Source organism: Ambystoma mexicanum, chromosome 2p (assembly GCF_040938575.1).
Source record: "Ambystoma mexicanum isolate Mex_15411 chromosome 2p, UKY_AmexF1_1, whole genome shotgun sequence".
NCBI lineage: Eukaryota > Metazoa > Chordata > Amphibia > Caudata > Ambystomatidae > Ambystoma > Ambystoma mexicanum.
In genome coordinates this window covers 1142630983-1142645311 of record NC_090923.1, presented here as the reverse complement: position 1 = coordinate 1142645311, position 14329 = coordinate 1142630983, and the positions used below count along the sequence as shown (strand labels likewise).

The 14329-nt window shown below is 45.0% G+C and overlaps 1 protein-coding gene across 1 annotated transcript in view; it reads left to right on the top strand.

Annotated features, from left to right (window-relative positions):
• FAM3A (FAM3 metabolism regulating signaling molecule A) overlaps window positions 1–14329 on the top strand; it is a 458496-nt gene that overhangs the window by 233332 nt on the left and 210835 nt on the right. The window contains exon 6 of the mRNA XM_069645229.1: window positions 13366–13424. Within this exon, the coding sequence (XP_069501330.1) occupies window positions 13366–13424 (59 nt within the window). The remainder of the gene's footprint in view (window positions 1–13365; window positions 13425–14329) is intronic.

The following is a 14329-nucleotide window of genomic DNA, read 5'->3' as shown; positions in this document are numbered from 1 at the left end:
GTTTCCCAGAGAAAACAAATTCATTGTTAAAACAAATAAATTGTTAAAGGTTTTCCCTGGGAGTCCAAGGTTCAGGGACCGTTCTTATCTCCCTTACATTTTCTGAAGCTTTCGTACAGTTTTTCTGTTAGGTGGACACCAACTTTCGATACATGAACAGTGTTGCTAAAGCGCCACTTGTTGATGTCATGCCACTACAACAATAATGCCCTTGCGTCAATGTGTTGTTTTATTGATTGAAATCATAGTCGGCATCCTTATCTAAAGTCCTTGTTGCTCTTTGAAGTCCTCTTTTCATGGGCACCAGCCATACTATTGGGTACCTAAGGCGAGGTTTAAGCATCACCAGGATCAAAGGCTACAGGGATTGTTTCAGTCACCTCATAGAGATAGTGAAGGAGGAAAGCAGGGCAATGGCCCAGCCTCTGCCCTGCAAGTGTGATGAGCAACCATCCACCCCAACCCACAGCACTGTGAGGAAAAAGGATTGCAAGCCACTTGTCACTTTGGTGTTTTATATCCGACAACTTGTGGTGAACATTGTGGCAAAGGGCGCACTTTGGAGCTCAAGTGGAAGCCTCTCTGTATACCACATCTGGGGAAGGGAGTGCCCAAAGAACACAGAGCAGAGCCAAAGGCGGAAGCTGAGGAGATGTTTAAGAATGCCATAAATTCGTTCCTGAAGCAAAGAGGGGGCACAGAGTCAACTGAAGATACTTCCTCATTTCAAAGTGAGAAAACCGGTACAGACCCATTATGGATTTTCACGCTCTGAATACATATATTGTATGGGAAACAGTCAAGATGGTAAGTTTGTACAATGTGATTCCGCTAGTCCAAAAAGGGATTCCCTATGTGCCCTGTACAGGAAGGACACGTATTTCCATCTGCCTATCGCAAGAAAACAAACTATTCCGGCAGTTGAGTTCATAATTAATTCAAGGTTTTGCCTTTTAGACTTCCATCAGTGCCCAGCATCTACATCAGATGTCTTCAGTGGTGCAGTGTGCACAATTACCTTTATCTGGATGATTGGTGGTTTACTCTGCTTCCAAGGAAGGTGCAAAGGAGGCCCTGCATACCAGTAAACCTGATGCATCATCTCCATAAACATGAAGTTCCATGTTTGAACGGACCTCCAAGATAAAGTTCTTCTTGTTCCTGTCCGATGCTGCGGAAGACCCAATCAGGCTGTTTTATCCCATGGTGGAGTTGTGGCAGCCACCCTTTCACCTTAGATAAAGAGTGCTTGCCAGTTAAGGTGTACGAGAGCCTGCTGGGGTTTATGTGCTCCTACATCCCATTTCTTCTGTTCTGCAGTCTACAGATGTGTCTTCTACAAGAGCAACTGGATCACAAGTGCCTGGGAGGCTATGCTAAAGCTGGATGAGATAAAGAAGTGCAGCATGGCTGGTGGCTTCACATACTCAATCTGACGAAGGGCCTTCCTTTCCAAGAAAAATTGCATAAACTGATTGTGAGGAGTCAGCAATGCAAGACGGACAGAAAGGTAGAGTTTTCTCAAAGTTTGGCATTTATTAAATGAAAAATGGTGGGATAAACGCCTATCTTTCTGCAACCTAAAAGAGGTCCCTGCCTTGCAAACTAAAACTAAAGAAAATAGACCTTGTGTCCAAAAAGTCTGACAGTCACACTAATACACACAACAACATTATACAAGGATTGGATGGCTAATCTCAGTTCGGCAAGACAGTTTATCAATTCAAACTTAATGGGTTTTGAAAGTACTCCTAGCAACCAGGGTTGGGCTCCCTTCTCCTGGAGCAATTCAGGAATATTTTGAGCACAGTTCTGATTTCACGAATTTTGTTTCCAGGTAATACAAAAAGTCTCTTCCATCCACTGTGTCTTTCCCCTTGACACAGCCACTAGCTTTTCCACAATGTTTGTTTACAATTCAAAACAACTGGAGGTTCTTTTGACACAGCCAATGGTTTTTCCACAATGTTTGTTCATAATTCAAAGCCACTGGTGCTTTCCACAATATCCTTCCTGGAATGGTAAATGGTTTTCTTTCATAACACAAGTTCAAACACAAAGCAGTTGTTCTTTTAAAAAATGTTCAGCAATGATTAGCATGTCGCACCTTCTTCAAAAACGCTACACAACACTCTTCTTGGTGATACCACAGCTTGTTAAACAAATGATAAAGTCATAACCTTTTTGATTCAACAAAGGTCTTTTCAACGCACCTTTTTATCACAAAACATACTTCTTCAAACCATCTTCTTACCTGGTATATGCTCCTGCCAGGACTAACTAGTATGGTCCCTTTCCTGGTACACTCGGCTGCCAGGAAGAAAACTCCTACAACTACTTTCAACTTGATAGCAATATTGATTTGAAGATTCGCCACACCAATCTCTCTGGGAAGGAGGGTTGAACAATAACTGCCTTTTCTAATAACCTCTTGCCAATGTGTGTTCCAATTTTCCCCAAACTGAGAACCTGATATAAAAGGAGTATTCTCAAGATGTCTCCTAACTTCTTCTTGACAGCTTCTGGACTCTTGGCAGTTTGGGTTACAAGTTTCCCCCCTCAAAAAGAGAGAGTTGTGCCCTTGTTGCCTGTATGGTTTCACAGTCTCTTGGCTGTTGTCAATGTGGGATGTATGCTTTCCCCAATGTATTTCTCCTAAAAGCAGATGTATGCCTTTGCTGTTTTATTGTGCTTCTCTCTCAGCCTCTTGACTGTTTGCAATGCTGGAAATTCGTTTTCCCCTATTGTAGCCACCTATAAGGAAACTTATGTGTTTGCAACTTCTGCTCCATTTTTTCAATTATTCGATATTCAAAATTGTAAGATATCTGCTTGGTATCATTAATTGTTCGGTATTGTCAGGGTTTAAGTTTTCTCATGCAGAGCGCCCCGGGGTCAACATTCTCATTCTGCCAACTCACTGGTTTTCTGCTGCAGCTCCTTGTGGTCAGCTATGGCAGCGTACCTACGGTGTCTCGCTCACCCTCTCTCCTGCTTCCGCATACCTTTGTTGAGCCGCGCTTCAGTCTCCTGGAGCTCTGGCAGCTCTGTTGATCTTCCGCGACTTCAGTCTCACTGACATGCCGTATGCTGCCCTGGGAGCATGTTTCCTCGTCAGATGGGTTTCTTCTTGACAGGCTGCTTCCCACTACACATACTCGGCACTTCTGTTCAGCTTCACTTTCTGTGAGGGCTTCTACTGGCGTTCTTCTCTCCATGGCTGCTCCTGCACATTGGACAGACTGCTTCAACAGCTACTCCTTCAACATCTCCTTCATTTTGGGGTTTAAAGTATACCGCTCATGTGCCTTGGTCTGAAACCAATAGACTGCACCCTTTGCAAAGTAGCATTTCGAATCTTCACTCCCTCTGAACCCTTCCTCGTCCCAGAACTATATGCATTATGGGTACTGTGGTCCATAATGGTATGGGTCTTTACTTAGAGTGAGGGAATGTTATGTAAAGAGGTTGTGACTTAACATTAGAGTGAGGATTTCTACTAGATGTAGAATTAGGACAATTCAAATGTTCACATTTAATTCTTGAACTCCTGAGGCAGAAGCCTTATTCTGTTTATCTGACATTCCATAACCTATTATTTGAGTAGCTATATGGGAGGGACTTGTACATTGATAACATGCCGTTAGGTATCTGGGAATATTAAGACTCTCATCCTTTGAAGAAGATGAATACTGTGTCCCTCCCACCGGAGTCACAACTTCCCCCTGATAGCAGTCTCCTCACATGTGATACTCCACTATGTAAGGAAGGCATGGTATCAATAGTAAGGCGGAAACAAGTGACCACAGTTTAAGGGTGTTTATTGCACTTCAAAAAGGGTTTGAAAAAGCCTATCTAATCCTAAAGCTAAAGATCAGAGAAAGCTACAACCACCAAATAATAATACAGCAGTCCTAGTGGTATCTTGTCAAAATAAAATGGCTTATACTGATAAACCTATTGCCAGTCCTTACCTCTAAATACAAATAGTGTGGGGAAACAATGTTATGTAAAAGAAAGAAGTTTCCAAGAAATAATATATCAGTATATTCAGGCCGTTGGACTCGTTCCCCATGTTTTTAGCACGGGACAAGGCGGCACGCTCGAGCTTGGCACGGTCCTGGCTTCTTCAGCATGAAGGTGCAGTTCAAACAGTAGCATCAGGGCCTTCTGTCCCCAAGTCTCTTTACCTTTCAGAGTCTCTTCTTTCAGAGGACCTCATGCGACAAACAAATAATAAGTTCCTTTCGACTTAGGATTTCACACATACTCAATTTCTCAGGTGATTAACTATTCACCTCGGATCCCCCTCAGCCGGGCTCAGATCCTCCTTAACACAATGCTCATAGGATTTTCATACATCCAATTTCCCGGACCATTTGTACTTCACTTTAACACAAACTTGCTTTAAACCAAAACTTTCCATTGATCTCCCTCGTTCTGGCTAGGACCAACTCCATCTACTCAGTCATCAACATCATTTACTGTTTCAACATCGAAGACTTTCAATTGTCCACAGGATTTTCCTTGACCCGTTGCTGGACCCCTTTGATTCACAATCCTTTGCCACTCTTTCGCTTTTACCACCTCTCAGTTGGATACCTTGCAGAGACCTTCGAATGAGCACACACGAAGTGCCGGATCACTGTGTCAAAGGTATTGTATCTTGGTTTCAATCACTCATCTGTTTTTCAAATTTACTCAATTTTTTCAATGGTTATCACATGCATTTCATGCACTGTTCGCTTCAGCGCTCAACATACAATGTTGCTGCTTGCAACATTGGCTTCAACACAAACCAGTCTGGTATCGGCCTCCCCAGCCTGCCGGATGTGTTGATTTCACTGGCACTGCTTTGTTGTGGGAGCCAAGGACAGTACCACGGCAGCAGGCAAATATCCCGGCCTTGATTATTGATGAGGGAGTGCCCCATGTACCTCTGACACACAATGCAGGATTCTTCAGCTTGGTTTCCTGGTCTTGCGCTTTCTATTCTCGAGGTTTCGTGGAAATAACAGTTTCTTTTCAAAAAGGTCAACGGCACTTACCTCTTCGCGATCCCCTTCTGTTTTGTTGTCTTTCTCCTTGTGTTAAACTGCCATCTTGGAACTGCTGTTTCCTTTGCCTCGCTCAAAGTGTGCTCTCGTGCTCTGCCTTTTATCCGTGTGGGGAAGTGTAATGGAAGTCAAGTGTGTGATCGTAATTGCCTGACCTTGCCTGACCATTGTATTGGGACACGTCAGGTATACGGCCAGGCGTTAGTCCTTTTTCTCTCATAGCGGGCTGTCCGTGAGAAAGTGTTTTTGTTGTAAAAGGGGTGGGGGTTGTGATCCTAATTTTCCTACCTGGTAGGATGGGGTAAAGGTGTCACAGGGAAGGGGATACCGCGTCTCACCATCCGGTGACCCACTCCCCGTAGAGCCCTCACCCAGGTGATCCTCCCGGACTGGTCCACCCTCAGGAACTGGATCCAAAAGCGATGGCCGTGTCCTGGCCACCTGGATGACATATCCCTGGGGACTAGTGGGTGAGACACCTCTAGGTTTCTCACACCCCTGATGCTACCCCCAGGCTTAGGCTTGGGTAGCGGCTGCCCTCCTCTAGCCATATTGGAGGTGACTTTAGGCTGGTGTTTGGTGATGATGCCACAGGATTCATCACATGATGCTGGTGTCTAGCATATTTTATTTATTTATTCATTTATGAAGTGCTCAAAGCCCCAAGGCAACTAGGCACTGAATACAAACTTATGAAGATGGTTACAGGTAGTTGAAGCTTAGCGTCAGAGTTACAGAATTATACTTTTACAGAATTACACAATATACATTTACATATACAAGTAGTACCCTTTTACACATTAAACCAAATACATTTATATACACAGGTAGAACCGTTTTTGAGGCAATACCTAAGGAGCTACTGAAGTAGGTCTGTCCTAAAGAGTAGGGTTTTTAATTTTTTTTCTAAAGGACCAGAAGGAGGTGTCGTTTCTGAGGTGAGTGGGGAGGGCATTCCACATTTTAGGTGCTATAGTAGGGAAGCTAGATCCCCTTGCTTTCTGTCTTTTGTATTTAGGGGTGATGAGAAGATTGGTATATGGAGAGCGGGTTGGTCTGTTGGATTGGACTTTGCGGATGAGGTTACTGAGGAATGAGGGTGCCTTGTTTGCAATACATTTGTGAGTAAGCGTGAGGATTTTGAAATTGATTCTGTCCTGGACAGGGAGCCAGTGGATCTTCCTCCTGATGGTAGAAATGTGTTTGTGTCTAGGAATGTTTAAGGCAGCTCTGATAGCGTTGTTTTGAACAACCTGTAATTTTTTGATATTTCTTGAGCTTGTTCCTGCCAATAGAGAATTGTAATAGTCGATCCTGGATAATATCAAGGCTCTGGCCAGGTTGATAGAATTCTCAGCAGAGAGGAACGGTCTACTGGCTCTTTTCAGTTTGGCGGTGTAGGCTGCTGAGGAGACAACAGCATTGACCTGTCTATTTAGGGTTAGAGAGGAGTCGATATATACCCCCAAGGTTTTTATTTCGTTAGCAACTGTGATGGTATTAACATCAATATTGAAAGATTTGTAAGTCCGGGGGAGGTTGCTGAGTTTAGTTTTGTTTCCATTGATTATTAACTCAGTCTTATCATCGTTAAAACCTAATTCATTAAGTGCCATCCAAGCCTGGATGGCCAAGTATATTTTGTTTAGGCTTTTGGAGTCGGTGTCGTGACATCCAGTAATGGGTATGAGTATTTGCGTATCATCCGTGTAGTTTGTATACGTTATACCCATATTGTCCAGTTTATCAAATAGGAGCTTAGTGAAGTCATTATAAAGTGGTGGTGACACACAGGAGCCTCGCGGTACGCCACAGGTCACAGCGACTGGCGGGGCTGCTGAGTTGTCGGAAAAGACTCTCATGGTCCGATCGGTAAGAAATTATTTAACCCATTTGATGCAGTCTGCTGAAAATTGGGAAGCGGTCTCAAGGTGTTGGCAAAGTATGTCGTGAATGACCAGATGTGAGGAGTCAGGAATCTAACTCGGACACAAGTTAGACATGGTTTTTGGTTAAAGACCTTTATTGATAAAGAAAAGGGCTTGGGAAAATGCCTCGCTGTACTTGCACTAAGGGTGTTTCCCTCCCTAAACTGAAAACTAAGGATCTATCAGAATGTCCAAAACAAAAACCGTCCTGTGTCCAAAGTACTATTCTGAACCTCGCATTCCAAGGAAGTGAATTTTAAAGTGAAAAGGATAATGTCTTTGGTCTTAGTGTTCAGATGGGCGCAAAGCAATACGTAACTTCAACAAAAAGTCTCTGAAGGATATTGCTCCTTACTTGAGAGTGTGTCTCCCTTCCCCTGGATCGTTCTTCACGTTTTCTTAAAAACAAGAGTTCTCGTCTTTCCTCTTGATCATACCAAAAAGCATACAAAATGATCTTTGTCCTTTGAGTTGTCAAGATACTGGTGTACTCTACTGCCAGGTTTTCTCTGCTCCCTTAGTCAAGCAATTTTAGTTGCCTGGCATACTCTCCTGCCAGGACTTCTTGTATTCACACAATTTTATTGCCCGTTATACTCTTCGGCCAGTGCTTTTCATTCGTACTCTTTTGTCTGCACTTCCACTCTAGAAAGTTCACTATATTCGCCCTTCTGGCTGATTCATTATACCAATGGCATATTTCCTCATTCATGTTTTGCTCATACTTCCACTTTTAGCAATTCACGAGCTTAGTCGTATTGCTAGTTCACTTTGTACGGACATGTTACTGTTTCTTATATTTATATTTGGTGCATATAGGCACACTTCAAAGGTTCCCTTCTTTAGCAGATCCACTTTCACTTTCTCTTTTGTATTTACCAAACTGCTTTCTTTCTGTTTTGTTCAATTACTCGCATGTAGTGTGCTCACCAATACGCCCCGGTGTTCCTTTCGTCCCGGCGTGGATTCACTGGTTCTTTGTGGCGTTCCTTGTCCGTCTTGCAGCCTGCCGATAAGTCATTGGGTGATTTCTTCCTTGCGCATCTCGGCTTTCCACGTCATTGCTTCCCGCATTTCCTGCTGGGCTTGTCTGCTTCGTATGGGTCTTCGGTAAGTGTCTCGCCGAATCCTTCCACTGGCAAATGCCCAGGCGCCCTGCACTGGCTTCTGGCGTTCCCGCTGTGTTTAGTCTTCCTCTCGCAGCTTACCTCTTCTCAACTCTTGTGCTGGTTGACTCCACTGTCTTCCTCTCAACCCGTGGGTTGTCCATAGAGGAGCAGCCCACTCCCAGCACCAGTCTACTATGGTTTCTGGCAGTCGTATTTTATATGTCTCAGGCACAGGTGCATGCTCCCAGCAACTATGCATTGCCTGAGCTTGGGACTACTCCTGCTCTGCATTCCTCCACTCCTCTTCTTCGTCGCAGTGTTAATGTTTTTCCTGGAACAATAGTCCTTTTTAGCTTACTTACATGAAAACATTGAAGGGATCTTTCTAGGGATGTTTCTAGCATCTTTTGAGCATCTTTTGAGCATCTTTTGAGGACCAGTCAGTGTTTGAAAGTTGGTCTGTAGATTGGAGATTCAGCACTCTCCTTTGAGGGAGCAGGGTTTATGGATAATTTGCTTCCGAATAAACTTAATATGATGATGATGAGAATCTTCTCAGACCTCATTGGGCTCCCCTCTCTTTTCTTCTCCCCTCCTGCTCTCCTCTTTTTCTGCCATAAGACACACATGATGAGATTTCTAGACCAGTCCGCTCTATGAAAGTCTCATCCAAGCAGGTTCCCCTGCTCCTCAAGAACTATCAAGGACAACATTGTCTTCCTTGCTTCAGCCTTTTTCAACTGGATCCTTCCCCCACTCCTCAAGCACTCCCTTGTGCACCCTCTCTTCAAAAAGCCTTCTGCCAACCTTTTCTGTCTGGCAAACTACCACCCTATCTCCATTACCCCCTTCCTCTGCCAACTCTTGGAAAAGATGGCCATCTCCCAGTCTATCCACCACGCTGAACCTCTTGGTTGTCTCCATTACCACCAGCCTGGCTTCAGAGCTTCCAGAGGCACGGAAACTGTTCTCCTGAACACCTGTGAGGACCTGCTCTCTAATCTCGATTCCTGCTCTCCTTCTGTTTTCATTCTTCTTGACCTTTCCTCTGCCTGTTGATCCGGTCAGTCGTGCACCTTGATAAATCGGCTCTGTGATACCCTTAGCATCACGGACCAGGTCCACTGGGCCCTTTTCTCTCCCCTATCTCACACTCGCCTGCGGAGTTCCTCAGGGATCTGTCCTTCTGACTTGGCTGTTAGACATCTACCTGGCACTTGTAACCCACTTGATCTCCACTTTCTCTCCTAACTTCCAGTGTTATGCGGATGACACGCAGTTCTCTTTCAAGCTCCCCTCCTCTGCCGCCTCCCCTTCCTCTCTCGTTCCTGGCTGCCCCTCTGCTATTCAGGCATGGTGCTCTGCTAACTATCTCTGCCTTAATGCCAGTAAGACAGAGATCCTTCTCATTGGGACCCCTGCTCCCTCTTTCCCTCCCACACTCCTGCGAGCCAAAAAACATTGGTGTCATCTTCGACTCCTCTCACTCCTTTTCTCCTTGCAGCACGAGCCTTGTCAAGAAGGCCCATTTTCAGCTGTACCTCCTCAGAGGCAGTCTCCCTTTCCTCAAATTCCCCCAAAAACTCAATGTCTCTAGTGCTCTGGTCCTCTCCAGGCTGCACTACTGCAACAGCCTCTTCCTCAATCTCCCTAACTCCTCCCTTCACCCCCTTCAACTATTCCAAAATAGGACTGCAAGACTTATCCTTGGCCTCAAGCCCAGGGACCGCATTTCTCCAGCTCTAAAATCTCTGCTGGCTCCCGGTTGCTGCGAGGATCAAGTTCAAGACCCTTTGCATCATCCACAACGTTTCTGGGGCATGGGACCACTCTACATCCAACTCGCTCTGCCTAAACACCTCCCTGTTAGAGCCGTTCGGTCCTCCAGCTCTAACTCTGCTGATCAGATGCTTTTCCAAGCGAGCAGGGTTCGAAATTGGAATTCAATGAGCAGGAGCTAAAACCAGCTCGTGGGCATCAAGCATCACCATCTAGGTAGGAGCTACTGCAGGGGCACCAGGAGCTACCAGAGATGCTCATTTAACTATTTGTCCATTTTGTATGACCCATTTTGTTTAAATGTGTATAAGATGTGTTCAAATTCATCTATATTAAGCTTCTCAAATACTCAGTTATTTTCACATTTACATGTTTGAACGGCACCAGAGTGGGGGGTTGATCTCTCTCCTCCGCAGGTGCCTCCCTCAGAAATGACCTCCCTGCCCCTTTTAGACTTAGGTCGGATCTCATTAAGTTCGGTAGCTTCTCAAGACCTTCCTTTTCACTGCTTCCTTCCCCCTCCCCCGCTAATGTCTCTGTCTGCTTCTTGACTGGCTGCCTGGTTCCCTCCGTGTCTCCAGGGCACCAGGCGCCCCCTTTCCAGTCTACCCCTGCATTTAGTCTCCCCGGACCCCCTGCTCCCACAACCTGCACTTTCCCTTCCAGGCCCCTCCGCACCAGCACTAGCCTGGCTGGGACTGCACCCTTTTAGCCATTCCAGTGCCTACCTCACACTTAGCTCATGGACCTTCCTTCCCTGCACACACTGCTTCCCCTGGCTACGTCCACCTGGCACTCCTTTTTTTTTTTCTCACAGGGCCCTTCCGTCCTGACTGGCACTCCCCTTTTTCTCCCTGTCCAACCCCTGCACTTCTCTTACTGCACTTGCACGCTCTGTATGTCACAAGACCTAGTAGGATCGTTTTGGTTTGTCCTCCCTGTCCCCCCAGCCCTCTTGTCTTGTTGCGCCTAGAAACACATTGTGTATAGGCGCATTATAAATACCCAATAAATAAATCACAATAGGCCATTTGAGTGTTACACATGGGAGGTTCATACTGTAAGGGGACAGGGGGATACCATGTCTCATCCTCTGACACCACCACATCCTCCCAGAGGTTGTCTCCCCCCAATGTGATCCTCCCTCATATAGCCGCCCCCAGGGTCAGGATCAGATGGTGGCTGCCGTTCCCTGGCCACATGGGGGAAGCTCACTGCCGGAAAGGGAGTAATGTTATAATTGGATTCATTACTCATGTCTTTCAGGTTGGGGGTTGGGGGGGGGCATGTGCACAGCCTCCAAGTTCGCAGGTGTTAGTCCCCAGAGAAATCAATGCTTCACATCCATGTGTTGTAGCCGAGAGCAGTTTAGTTGGCCCTCTTGGGCTTTTTCTGTGGGATTTCTGTTAAGGCAGACGGGACCCAGAAGGACAACACAACTGCCATGTTCTAAATGTACAGGTATGGAGGACCAAGTCCCTGCAGTTGTCCTGGGAGGTGCAGATGCTTTGGCAGTGGTGCCAGAAGCATCAGGTGAAGTTGTCATTGGTGCATCTCTGTCCGCAAGTATGCCACTGCAGACCTGCTCAGGAGGGAGCATAAAGGGTGCCACAAATGGGAATTGGATGCTCAGTTTCTGAAAGAGATGTTTGATGTGTGGTGGTGCCAAGATGTTGAACTGTTTGTCACAGCAGAAAATAGAAAATGCTGATTCTTCGCTTCTCGCTAATGCCTTTTTGAATCTCGGGTGGGAGGGGGGATGGATGGATGGATGGGAGAATCTGTTTTTGATGAGCTGGCCTGGAATATAGGAATATGCTCACCCCCCCACTTTTTCTGATTCAGAGAGTGGTCAACAAGGTAAGAAGCGTCCCTTGCAAGATGATCCCAATAACCCTGATTTCTGCCCGGCAGCCTTTGTACTCCGAGCTACTGCATCTATTGCTGGAGACACACATCCTATTGCTTCACAATGACACACTGCCAGACAGCAGGGCCAGGTGCCCCATCACAACCCAGCATCTCTTAATTTGGCAGTGTATCTTCTGAGGTCACAGCCATTTAGCATTGGGGCAGAATGGCCTGGACATTCTGGCAGGTGCAAGGGGCTATCTCTACCAGGTAGGCCTACACAAAGAAATGGAAAAGGTTCTGCTGCTGGTGTACTTGATCAGACCTGCTTCCAGTTCTGCATCAGTCCCACAAGATTCTGCATTATTTTCTCAGCTTGGCTCACAGTGATATGTAGCATTCATTGATATAGGGCCACCAATCTGCCATCATGAGGTAAAGGAAGAGACCAGGCCATGAATCCTTGTTTGCAGTTCTCGTGGTTAAGTCGATTCGCAGGGGGTCTCTTGCGCGCATTTCCGTTGATTCATTGACAAGCTCCAGCGTGAGAACTGAATGCAATGCTGTCAAAGCTGATGGCTTCCCCATTGGAACCAATGTACTCCTATGATCTGAGGTTTTGTCTTGGAAGGTGGCATTCCTTCTGGCCATTACATAGGTATGGAGTTGTGAGAGCTGCAAGCCTTGTCAGCGCATTAGCCCTTTTTGTGAAATTCTTCAGGGTCAGGGCAGAGGTAAGAACAAATATGCACATGATCTAAAAGGTGATCTAAACCTTTCACATTAACCAAACCATCTCCCTGACAGTTATTTCAGAAAATGATCAGCACAGAAGACAAGGCCCTGCATAGGTTTGACGCAAAGAGGGCTTTAAAGTTTGACCTGGACCTGACTAAATCTTCTGCTTGGACTCAACAGCACGTGAAGATGCACAGTCCTGACCAGTAGGATTGTGAAACCTATTCCCTCCATCCCAGTTATGGAATCATTTGTTTTATTACTGCTCTTCAAGGCTTCTAGCACTGCTTGGTACTCTAAAATGTGTCCATGAAAGACCCAACACTGGGAATGAGTTTGTTTCTTATTGACCCACAGTATTGTCTTTTATAAGTTGACCTGCACCTGCACCCCTCTCTTAGTGATATTTATATAGTAATGTTTAGGGATATTTATATAGTGTGAATATGCGTCAAGACTGTGAAAGTGAAACTGTGGGCTGGCAACAGTGGTCGTCCTAATTGCCTAGCTGTGCATGAGCTCTTAAATGAGCAGTAGATTGATGGAGCATAAACAAATGAAAATGGTTTCCAAAGGTTCCCAGCCTGACTGGTGGAATATTCTATATATGTGAATCTATAAAATACACAAATACTAGGTATCTATGCTCACTGATTAAAACATTCTTCTCCCTGCCATTCACCATTGCTGTCTATTGCGAGTTTTCATTGTACCAACCCTTAGAGTCCGCTGCTTGCTCTCACTGAGACTTCATCTTTTTCTATGTGACCCTGCCTCTCGCTGGCACCTTACACCTGTTAGATTACATTGCCTCTGTGTCACTTCGCCCTGGGGATCGTACTCTGCTGTGAAATGCTGCATTCACTGTGCATAGCTAACAAGCCCCTCGGTTCTTTGACACAGGCTGATGAGCAGCGTCCTGGAAAACATTGGCAGAGGACTGAACATAGTGCTGGTGAATGGTAAGTCATCCTGTTGCGCATCGCTCATGTGATTCAAGTGCCCCTTCTTAGGAAGGGATATGTATACATAATCCCATGTGATTAACTCCCAGATGTCAGAGCATTGGTCAAGTGCCTTATGTGATCAGGCAACTTGCTTCCTTCAACTTCAAATCAGTTCTATACATTATAATCAACTATTTTATGCTTTTTTACTATCAAAAGCTTTCATTTGATGGAGATTCAAGAATAAAAATGCATTTTTGAAAATTACATTATAGAAACCAATATGAAAAATGTACTTCATGCAAAATGCAAGAACACTACGTCTTCAATAAACTTTCCTATGCTTTGATTAGATGGGGATTCATGAATAATAGTGTACTCTTTGATATTTACATTATAGAAACGAATAGTAATAATGTTCTTCATGCAAAATGTGATAACACAAAGTAGTCTTCAAAACATAATCGTAGACATTAAAAAAATCAATGTATGGTCAGACCATGTATAAAAAAAAAGACAATGCATTATGGGCAGACAGTATGGTTCTTGGACATATGAAGATATCAGTTGGTTTGCGCTTCTAGCACACAACCCTTAGTCAAAGTCCTTTAAGTATAGTGTATCTATTATTGACTGGATAACTCCCTGTAAACATCCCAAGTGTGCAATACAGTTATACTTTGTAACATTAGGGCCTGCACTGTGGGTGGGATCAATGAAGGGAACCCACACATTCATGAATCTGATTGTTGAAGTAAACATTTATTTTTCAAATTATTGCCGCAACCAACCTTGGTGGGGGTCGGCGGCTGGAGTCCTTGTTTGATCTTTATTTTTGGGGTGTATGGCAGTGGAGCATGGCTGGGGGTAGTGCAGGTTTTTTTTTCTTTTGGTGCATGAGGCGTAGTGGAGTTGGAGGT